We start from the raw sequence: 12006 nt of genomic DNA on the forward strand, positions 1-12006 counted from the left end.
TTTTAATATCAAAAGACCAATAATATAATAATAATTTTACTTTGAATTACTTAGTTGGGGATCTGGAGCTAACCCTTGGGGTCTAGAGAAAGATCAGCATTTTTCCAAACCAACTCATTTCGATGGATTGTTAGAGGTTGTCGGTGTTACCGGTGTGGTGCATTTAGGACAGATACAATCAGGCCTGAGGTCAGCAATGCGCATTGCACAGGTCAGTAAAAACACTTCATATATAGGTATTAAATAATTCTTATAAATATAAATATCATTCAAGATAAAGGCTGAAAAAGAAGTATCAAGAAACTTAATACCTCTTTTTTCAAGTCCTGCATACTTATTTCCAGACTTGTACACTTTGCATAAATCAATTCTAAACCAAAGAAAAAATAATACAAAAAAGCCAAACAAAGCTGACAAAAAAAGGTGTTCTAGAATTGTATTTGGGTACTTTCTTAGTTTCTTATTTGTTAAATGCTAAATATACAATACATAATTAATAAAAAAGAATAATAAGATAAATTTTAAAGCTAGATGTAAGGAAATATAATATTACTTAACAAAGAGTGTTTTCTAATTTAGGGCAAACATATTAGAATACATCTGAACGCTGATATTCCAGTACAAGTCGATGGTGAACCCTGGATACAAAGCCCTTGTGAAGTAGTCATACTAAAATCAGCTTTAAAGGTTTGTATATCGTATCATTTTACGAAACAAAAATGGCACAAGACCTTGGAACTATTAAAGTAAATACGGAGCGATAAACAATGATTGAAATAGTTGGCAACACTGTCTTAGAGGATTAGTGATTGGTACTGATGTTAAAACAAATTATCGATCGAATAATTTTAGCAAAGTATGTTAATTCATTGACGCTATATTGGAGCGAGACACTTTTGAGAAGCACCCGATTTATTTAATATATGTTTGCTATTAATATTAATCTCTACAATTTTGAGATACCTTATTAATTTGTAAGGTTTAAAGGTCGTGTGCTATTTCGAAATGATTTGTTTCAATCATACGCGATTTTCGATGCATGTATTATGATTGATACTAATGTGGTGAACAATCGATAAAGGTTATGTTTTCTCTACACGTGTGGTCATCTGGAAATACATTACATATATAGGATGTCACACTAGATATAACCCTTGTATACCGGGTGCGTCTCAAAAGTGGTCTCACCCCTATAACTTTTTTATTTTTTCACACAAAACAACGAGATTTGGTATGTTAGTATATGTTGTATGTTGTATATGTAAATTGGGATGGATTGACGTATTCAATTGTTATCGGCCACTTCCGGTTTCACCGGAAATGGCTACAACTTTTGATTTTTAAATGGCACCCTCGGTATTTTTTACTTTATTCGATAGAAAATGACACTCTGACTCGAATGACATATCGTATGTCAACTTTTGACATTTTCACATATAGTTTATTTGAAATTGTAACTTGCGATTTATAAAGACAATTTGACTCAAAATACCAAGTGTGTGGTATCAAATTATTCGTAAAAAAATGCCTTTTCCAAATATGCTAATGAGACACCCTCGTTCCATTTGAAAAAAATGAGATAGGTATGATTAAAAATACGATTTGGGCATCTTTTAACCGGCCAGGACAAGACACTAAAAACATTAAACGATCAAATCTATTTTTCCAAGGCTCCTTGATTAAAAATTAACATAGCAAGTTTTTAACACAGCCATGGCACTCTAGATTGAAATTTAAAATACAATTTGTTTTTGAGTGACTATGTCAGAAATTGACATATGATATGTCATTCAATTTAAAGTGTCATTTTCTATCGAATAAAGTAAAAAAATACCCAGTATGTAGTCATTTCTACTACTCGTATGTAGTCAAGTTGTAGTCATTTCCGGTGAAACAGAAAGTGACCAAAAACAATTGAATACGTCAATCATGTCATATACTAACATATCAAATCTAGTTTTCTTATCTGAAAAAATAAGAAAGTTATAAGGATGAGCCACTTTTGAGACGCACCCGGTATATATAAACAAGGATATAACGTAGAGAATAATTAAACTTATTTATGCCAGTTCCATACAATAAAACATACGGATATACGTATACAGGATGTCTCTAATTTACGAATATATTTTTTAAGTGGTAGTAGATCAAAACTATATGTTCTATTTGCCATTTTGAAATAAATTGAAAATGTCACTGATTAAAATTAATTTTCGTAGTTCTAATTTTTTAATTTTCTGGAACAAAATTTTCAACAATTTTGTTTGCAAAAAACTCATGGGCAAGTTTCAAGGATCTAATAGTCGAAAAAAAACGGCGTCAAAGACGGCTGGGGAACGACAATCAATTATTTTTGGCGAGGTCAAGCTCTAGACATCATTTACTTTGCCCGTATTCTTCTTTATTTTTTATTGGTGCTGACTGGCAGCTGGCCCTAAGAACACTGTAATTTATTTTTACATTGAGTAAAAATGAGTTTTAATTTGTGCACCTAGTTTAAAATTCGAAAAAAAAATTTTTTTGTAAATAGATTTGTGTGCCTGTAAACGTTCTATCGTTTTTAGTTCTTTCTATAATTAGTGTTAATTTTTGACAATGTCAATTTTTTAGTAAATAACTACTAGAGATTAATCTCGCCAAGATTATCATCCAATCTCATCCACCAGCTGTCTGCTGTCTTTGACGCCAGGTTAAAATGTACTTAAGGCACTTACTTGAGGGACACACTATACAACTGTCCTTGTCATTTTTTTCTATGTGTACTACTCTACAGATTTTGGAGAAACAAATCTTTGCGATTGTTAGTTTTTTTTTATTAGCACAGTATATGTAGATGACAAGTTTCTAGTTAGTCTAGGGTTTTCTTATATACTTTTGACAAAGTGCATGTATTTTAGATATAATAGATAAGTTTTGCCTTGATTTTTAAAGCTAGAAATCATAATTGTAGGTAAAAAATAACAGGCAAATATTTAAAAGTTGTTATTGTTTAATACTAATACAGTGTGTAATAAAAAATCTAAATCTAAATTAAAACTCTTATAAGTAAGTATATGTATCTTTAAAACTTATAATATAATACATTTCTAAAAGAACACGTGTGTTTTTAGGACAATAGGTAATTTATGTTTTTTAACAAAATGCCGTTATCCAATACGTAGATTTACTAGTAATGTTATGCTCCTAATGATGTTCTTCGAGAACGCATAAATACAATATAATACAAAAAACTTTGCAATACTAATCAATTCAATAATTTGATTGTTTTTTTTTTCGTTCAAATCACAGATATATTAGTTTTAAGTAAAAAAATATATAGGATTATACAGGGCGTTTCAAAAAACATGTGCCATCTTTTGTGGGAGATTCCCGACGTAAAAATTTTCAGGGTAAAAGATAAGTGCTACATATTTTAATACTAAAAAAGTGTCGATAGATTCACCAGGGACATGCACATGGGTTATAACTTGGAGTTTTTTTTTAAAAATTGTGCAGCACTGACTTTTCGTTCCCTTGTTAGCAAGGTTGTGTAGACCGTTTAATGCGGATTGACCGTTGTATCTTGACATTTTTTCGATTTCGATACAAGGATATTAATAAATAACTTATTTAATCTAATATATTATTCAGTTTTATATCACTAATGTATAGTGCTACCCGCAGCAAATTCCAAAAATTGGGTTTTAAGAAAATCAACCTATTTTTAAAAGATTTAACATCCAGAAAACTATGCATTTCCGCACCTATGTTTTTAAGAACTTTTTTCTCATATTTCTTTAACACTTTGGCCAGTTAATGACATTAGAAAAATTTAAAGGTTCCTATTAGACTTGGCTAAAGCAGGCAAATTAATAAAATTGCGTTTATCTCATCAAGGAGACAAATATAAAGAGACAACTTCTAATCAACATTAAACATCCTACAAAATTTTGCTAACAAGGGAAAAATCAATTGCGTACATGTTTTTCTTAACAAAATATTCCAGTAATAATCCATGTGCACGTTCCTGGTGAATATGTCGACACTTTTTTTCCCTTAGTACTTTATCTTTATTTCCTTCGAATGAAGTCAATATAAAAAATAAATATTATTCTTACGTGAAGAATCTCCCCACAAGGGAAGACATATGTTTTTTGAAAGACCCTGTATATGACACTGTGTACCTATAACTACTGTACTTAAAACTTAACTCAATTCGGCTTAGATTCAAACTCTCTATCTCTGGTTCTCTCACGCCCCCGGTCTCCCCTACTTACTGATCATCGTCCCTCACTAACCGCTTGACTGCTCTTCTCTGCCCTCTTCTAGGCCACGATGCTGAAGAAAAAAAAGTTCAAGCGCCGCCCAACCGAGCCGATCCTCGAACCGCCGCAGGTAGCCGCGGGGTCAGCGGCGGGGGGCTCCGCGTGCCCCCCAGAGGCCGCGCAGGACTTCAGCGCTAACGGGGAGGAGGGCCCCACCGCATCTAGACCCACACCCTTGACCGACGATCCACCCCCCCAACCCTCTCCCGCACCCCAACACCACCAACAGACACAAGCCACCCCTTTCGATCAGAATTCCGCGTAAACTCGCCCGTTTTTTAAGGCAAACGACATTTTTTAGGGCAAAAGGGAATTATTCAGACTGTTTTAGTTTAGTTTGTTTTCCAACTCGCCTAATTTTAGAGTAAACGGTTTTTTTTTATGGCAAACACTCTTTTCCAGTATTTCAGTATTTAAAAAACATTGTTTAAAATTTTAAGGTAAATAATATTTTTTTCGGGCAATAGTCTATTTTTCATCTAACCCAATAAAAATGTTGAATATTTAAAAAGAATATAAGAAAAATCGATTACCCTAAAATAGTGTCAACAATATTTTTTCACTTACCCTAAAAATATTGTTTACTCTAAAATACATTATTTAAATTTTAGGATAAATACTATTTTTTAGGGTAATAACACAAAAATATCGTTTACCCTAGTTTAGGGTAAACTATATATTTTTTTTCAATTACCCTAAAAAATATTGTTTACCCTAAAATAGAGAAAACTATCAGCGTATATTTTTCTCTGTTTCAACAAGATTTAGGGCAAATAAGATTTTTTTAGGGCAAGCGGAAAAATTGTAGTCCATTTTTATATTTTCCAGGACACGCAACGCATTTTAAATTACAACGTTTATTAATTTAGAGCAAATAATTTTTTTTAAGGGAAGCCGGAAAGTTACTGTTACGTCCTATTGTTTATCCTTACTTATCCCTCAATATTCCTGGTAGCTAAATTATATTCTGCCAATTTTAGGGCAATTGGGAAAGCTATATTTTCCGTAAATTTTTCTAGCTTTCCGAGTTTTTTCCGTTTATAATCATCTTATTAACAATTCCCTTTTATTAAAAAATATTTTTAAAAATATCCTTATTAACCATTAGACGCTTTCTCCCTATGTTCATCATCATTTTTTTTTCTTAAAGCCTTTTTACATTACTCTTATTTAATATTATATACCGTTATTTAAATGAAACGTAATTCAGTATACAGACTGTAATTTTGTTTATATATTTTAGAAAACAAAAGTATCCGAGAATATTATAAAAAATGTTTCAATTTTTTTTTATAAAAGCAGTCAATTAAAACAGTTAATTTTAAATTCTCAACTCAACATACAAGACTTGAGTCTAGAGTTTAAAATAAAGTATTTTTAACTACTTAAACTTATGATTTTTAACATTACACAAAATCCTGATTACTGCACTACTGAGTCTGAAAATACTGGATTATTTTTAAAACAAGCACAAAAAAACACTCTTAAATAAAAATTTAAACAGAAAAAACTACTGGGCGAGCACAAAATTTAATAATAAAACAAAGAAATCTGTTTATCACAGACTTCGTAATAAAAACAAAGGTGTAAACTGGTTTTTAGACATATATAGAGCATGCCGTTTGCTTGACCTCTCACTTCTTGCGACCTGTCTCTCTTTCTTTTTTGAGTAATAGTTTTCGAAACCGAAGAAAAAATGTCCTTTCTTTTACCTTAAATTCGACTCTCCTCCCCTCCGCAGGCCACCATGCTGAAGAAGATGAAGAGGCGCATGAAGCGGAGGAACACGGAGCCATCGATGGCCATTGCCGGTGCCGGGGACAGGAACCTGGAGACTCTGCCGTCGCCGTCTAATGGAGGCGAGGCATCGCCCACCGACCTAGAGCAGACGCTCTTTTAAAAAGTGACAAAAAACACAAAGACTAAAGACAGTTTAGTATCTCTATTTATTGTATTTATTTGTTTTAGTTAAAATTCTCTGTTTGATAGGATTGTGTCATTTAGTCGTAGAGTAGACGTCGAATGGGAGTTTTTAACGAATAAAAGCTTGTATAAATTTTAGGGTAATACAGACCTAATTTTTTTATGATAAATGATTTTCTTACCTGGAAATTTTAGGATAAATTATTTTTTTACCTGAAAATTTTGGGGTAAATGATTTTCTTACCTGAAAATTTAGGGTAAATTATTGTCTTGCCTGAAAATTTTAGGTGCAAATGATTTTCTTACTTGAAAATTTTAGAGTAAATGATTTTCTTACCTGAAAATTTAGGGTAAATTATTTTCTTGCCTGAAAATTTTAGGGTAAATGATTTTCTTACTTGAAAATTTTAGGGTAAGTTATTTTCTTGCCTAAAAATTTTAGAGTAGATGATTTTCTTACCTGAAAATTTTAGGGTAAATTATATTCTTACCTGAACATTTTAGGGTAAATTATATTCTTACCTGAAAATTTTAGGGTAAATTATTTTCTTACTTAAAAATTTTAGGGTAAATAACACTAAAGTGTTGTGTCAAACTAAAACAACTTGTGTAAAATTTAGGGCAAATGGGAAAATTTACACCTAGAAATTATAGGGTAAATGGAAAACTTACTTCAGATAAAAATTTATTCAAATAGACACTTAAAAAGATCTTTTTATTTGTATTCTTTCATGAATCAGCCATAAGGTACCAAAACACTGTAATCAAAGGTTTCAAGTCTAAATTCTATTTTTAAGAGAAAATAGGAAAAAGGAAAAAATATACAATATTAATTATAAAAAATCGTAACATATCCCTTTTTTATGTCAAACAGCTTGTGTAACTTGGTTAAAATTTAGGGTAAATGGAGAAACAATACGATAAAATTTCGGGGTAAATTCCAACAAACCTTTTATGAGTTTTGATGTTTGATTAACAAAGAAAAACAATCCCATTTGACGTGGACTCTGTGTTCGACACTGTATACTATGTTTTTATCTCCATGTAAAATGTAACAAGTATGGTCATTTTTACCAAGTTTTTACTACATTTTTACTGTTTCGTTGTTCGGACAGACACGAGTTTATGCTAATATTATTTATTTATTTATAGATATAATAAGAAAAACTTTTTCGAGCAGGTTTAGTTCTAGGATTGAGTAAAATGAATCAAACAAACCCTTATTACGCTTCTTCGTGTATAATATTTTATTTTTATACCCCAGAATGATGAGGACGATGTGCCAATAATTTCAGAAACATTGCTTATTGCAAGTGCCAATCGACTCGAGTGTGAAATTACGAGAAGTTTCGGTACAAAAAATATATTTTTAAATATTCTATCTCTATTTTTATTAGGTTTTAGCTCTTTAGAACTACAGCCTGTTCGAAAAGGACATAGTGGTGTGTGTGTATGAGTGTATTATTACAACAAAGAAGTGAAAATAATGGAATATAGGAAAGTATCTGCTCGAAGGATCATGCAGCCGTACGGCAAATATAGACTTTAAAATTCAAGTGCGTAATGTGCTTTCCTTTTGATGCTTTATAACATCAGTGTGATAAAAATTTGTCTTTATATAGACGCTGGTTGCCAAAAAAAAAAATAAAAATACATACAGAAAAACGGGTAACAGATCAGTAGACTCTATTTTGGGTGAGTCTTTGTCCAGAAAAATATATCTGTATTTTTATTTCGGACAAAGACTGCACCTCTTTGGGTCGTTCACCTCGAAACTTATTTAGTTCGGTCCTGCGCAAATCTAGATACAAGAGAATTTATTGGGTATGTCGCGTTTTGAACTGGGTGATTTTGAGGTAAAATGGCAATTTTTAATGAATCTCTTTGAAGGAATGTTTCGTGTTTGATGTGGGAATTAATTTTTTTTGTTGTTTGTGATGGTTTGATATAGAATTCTTGATGAAAAAATATTTTGTTGTGCTGGATTTTTTTACGTATAACAAATGTTTTTAAATTAATAACATGCACATTCTATTATTTACATAGAGCAGAACTTTATAAGAGAAATTCTTTGTCCCAAAATCAATTTAATCAAGAAATCGAGAAAAGAGCACTTAAGCACTTTTTTAAAATAAAAATACTACATTTAACATCTAAACAGAGTTTAATATAATATTAAGTTTCTTCGTTTAAATAAGTATATATTTTTAACGTAAAAAACTCCAACCAACTTGAAGCAAACAATCTCAATATACACTAAAAATGCAATTATTATATCGCTTCAATATCTAAAATATTACTCAAAAAGAATCATTAAAAAAACCCTTCTTTATTTCAAACAAACTTTTTTCAAACCGTGAAACACCCACTAAATTCACGAAATACTTTTCAGAATCCCAACAGGAATGTGCCTAAGCCCATAAACCCGCCTCGCCAGCTTTAATTCCCCTTTTTCCCCTCGAAACGCGGTGCTCCGAACCATGTTTCGAGGACCAGGGCTCAAAAAACGGGAAATTTCTGCTGGCGACGCGAAGCACCACGACAGCTGAACGTTAGGCTGAACGTTAGGCTGGTTATCCAGGTAACCACCCTAACGTTTCGACGTGTAACCCGCCGCAAGTCGCGTGGGGCTCAATTTCGTACGCGAGCATCCTGGAGCATACGCGTACGGAGAGCGACTCAAGACGGGTTCTCGACAATTAAGTAATAATAATAACCTTAATTTCTCTACTATAGCCTAGAACCTAGGTTATTATAGTACCTACTACTACATACCTTATTATTATTATTATGATTAAATCGATTACTATTGGATGTGGAAAGCTATCATTGTTTTACTGTAAATTATAATATAAATATATATAAATATTTCAGGTTAGTACTTAAATTGTAGAAGCGAGCGCGGGTTCCTGGCTGGGGTTCCTCGTGGTGGTACCAGGGGAGGGGATGGGGTCCAGTGACGTGTCCGAGGCATACGCAAAGGGTTCCTGAGGAACCGGTGAGACACGAGGGCTCGTTCCTTCTCTTTTACCACTCGTAAGGCTCCGGTCCAGGGACATTTATTTATGTAAAGTATAATGAATGTTACGATAGTTAACTTAAACCATAGTAAAATAGAGACTATTAAATATAAATGTGTTTTATTTTTCCCATTTTTCATTTAAATTCTATCTAGATGGCAGTAAAATAAAAAATGATTGAAAGAATTAGGAAGATACGCAACCTAATGGGCGAATTCGTGACAAATCTGATTTGATTTCCCCTTAGGTCACAAGTGCTGTACAGGGTGAGTCAACGATAGAGTAAAGTCCATTATCTCATTTGTTTCGAGGTTTACAAAAAAATGTTAAATACAAAAGTTATAGGGAAGGTTAAGAAACACATTTTAAAATTACTATAGAGTATACAGGGTGCTTCAAAGAAGTGTGGCGGATATAACATATGTTTTTTTAAAGGCAACACCCTATTTTTTATTTGATTTTTAGATTCTGCGTAAAATTCTATAACTTTTTTATATATAACGTTTTATACCTAAAATTAATAGTTTTTGTAATATTTAAATTTGTTTATACAAATGTTAAATTGCAGTGTGGTAAAAAATTGTCAGTGGTACCATTGTTTCTGAAGTTGGAATACCAAAATTTGGTATGAGAGTTATATAGAGATTAAAAAGAAGATATATGTTAAGATATTTTAGTTAAATGCTACATAGTGTTCAAAATATATTTATAAATTTCAACTACTTAAAATTAAAAAATCTAAAATTTTTTAAATGATACACCCTATATATTTTGATTTGTTCTGATAGATTTTGCAAAGCTCTTCAACTTTTATTAAGTATGTCATATACCTATTTTTAATAATTTGCGATTTATTCCAACTTTTTCTATTTTTACCCATATCTTTAATACAGTTACGCTATAACATCATAGTTACCATGACAAAAAATAATAATTTTATTACTATAAGAATAGATGTAGATTATCTAGAAAACATTTTTATATTATATTATACTATAATATTTTCAGTGTGTAATGGGACGGTTTTGTGGCAGTAGTAATATTGGCTTTACGAAATGAATTATAAACCTAAATTACAACGAGAAAAAAACTTTACTGTATGTCGGAGAAAATTTCAATATCAGTAGTCGTCAAAAATTGGGTAATCTAGTTAGTATTATCCTAATCTGTGGCTATTCGGCCCGACGGAAAATCCAAATGTCATCTTTCATAATATAGAAATACACCAAGAAATTCACGACTACGATTTTAGTTTATTTGAGTAAAGTTAGTTAATTTTGACTAATAATAACAATTGTAACCAATTATTAAACTACTTGATAAAAATAAGTAATAAATATGTTTGTTTTGTCACGGTAACTATGATGTTATAGCGTAATTGTATTAAAAATTAGGGTAAAAATAGAAAAAAATGGAATACATCGCAAACTATTAAAAATAGGTATATGACAAACTTAATTAAAAGTTGAAGAGCTTTGCAAAATCTACCAGAAAAAATAAAAATATATAGGGTGTACCATTTAAAAAATTTGAGATTTTTTAATTTTAAGTAGTTGAAATTCATAAATATACTTTGAACACCCTGTAGCATTTAACTAAAATATCTTAACATATATCTTCTTTTTAATCTCTATAGAACTCTCATACCAAATTTTGGTATTCCAACTTCAGAAACAATGGTACAGCTGACAATTTTTTACCACACTGCAATTTAACATTTGTATAAGCAAATTTAAATATTACAAAAACTATTAATTTTAGGTATATAATATATATAAAAAAGTTATAGAATTTTACGCAAAATCTAAAAATAAAATAAAAAATAGGATGTTGCATTTAAAAAAACATATGTTATATCCGCCACACATTTTTGAAGTACCCTGTATACTATATAATAATTTTAAAATGTGTATCTTAACTTTCCCTATAACTTTTGTATTTAACATTTTTTTGTAAACCTCGAAACAACTGAGATAATGGACTTTACTCTATCGTTGGCTCACTCTGTACAGTGGAGACACCAATCGTTCTGCGGTCAACGCATAAAACACTTATTTTCTCTAATTCGGCCCAGCGAAGACATATCGAAGTGTAGATCTGTAAGCGACAGTGTTGCCATATTAAAATGTGTAATATCTGAAAAATCCTCTCCAAAAAGTTCTGGCAACACTGTCTCCGGCCTGTCACTCACTCTGTCAAGCGACTATCAGCGCGCAGTGGCGCAGAACTAAACTAAATCTCGGAATTCTCAGACAAGCTGACGGTAAAGCCAGCTACATCTCAGACAAGTTAAGTGCCACGAAATAGCCCATAAGGGTGCGCATCTTTAGTTTTGTCTTACGAGTTTTTGGTTTAAATGAATAATTTTGTTGTGATACTTTAAGCTTAAAAATGTTTACTAGCAGTCCTTGGAGTCGAACATTGTTCTTTTTAGAACTTCTTTTAGTGCAAACTGTATAAGATAGCTTAATAGGGGCTGCAAAAATATCATTGCAACCTTATTAGAATATTTTGAACGGGAAAGCGATAGTAATGGACCTTTATGTCCCTTAAGCGCTGTTAAGGAGATGAGTTTTGTTGATATAAATAATAACTGTTAATGTATTTATAATGAATTTATTTTTGTTTCTCCTAAAATAATTTTGATTAAAAGACAATCTGTAAAATTGGGCAACGCTGTGTATGAACTATACATTGTTTTATTTATTTTACATTTCAATAAAACAAAATATTTAATACAAAATAATATACTATAAAAA

At 31.3% G+C, this 12006-nt stretch overlaps 1 protein-coding gene across 6 annotated transcripts in view; it reads left to right on the forward strand.

Moving 5' to 3' along the window:
* Positions 1 to 8038, forward strand: part of LOC115886862 (diacylglycerol kinase theta) — an 80304-nt gene extending 72266 nt beyond the window's left edge. For 4 of the 6 annotated variants that reach the window (XM_030906178.1, XM_030906188.1, XM_030906197.1 and 1 more), the window contains 3 exons: positions 55 to 211; positions 580 to 687; positions 4309 to 8038. In XM_030906178.1, the coding sequence (XP_030762038.1) occupies positions 55 to 211; positions 580 to 687; positions 4309 to 4569 (526 nt within the window). In that variant the 3' untranslated portion in view covers positions 4570 to 8038. The remainder of the gene's footprint in view (positions 1 to 54; positions 212 to 579; positions 688 to 4308) is intronic. The other 2 variants (XM_030906204.1, XM_030906216.1) reach the window with 1 other exon arrangement.
* Positions 8039 to 12006: the final 3968 nt, after the last annotated feature.

The sequence above is a fragment of the Sitophilus oryzae genome, unplaced genomic scaffold (genome assembly GCF_002938485.1).
Source record: "Sitophilus oryzae breed Bouriz unplaced genomic scaffold, Soryzae_2.0 scaffold_1146_pilon_pilon, whole genome shotgun sequence".
In the NCBI taxonomy this organism is placed as follows: Eukaryota; Metazoa; Arthropoda; class Insecta; order Coleoptera; family Curculionidae; genus Sitophilus; species Sitophilus oryzae.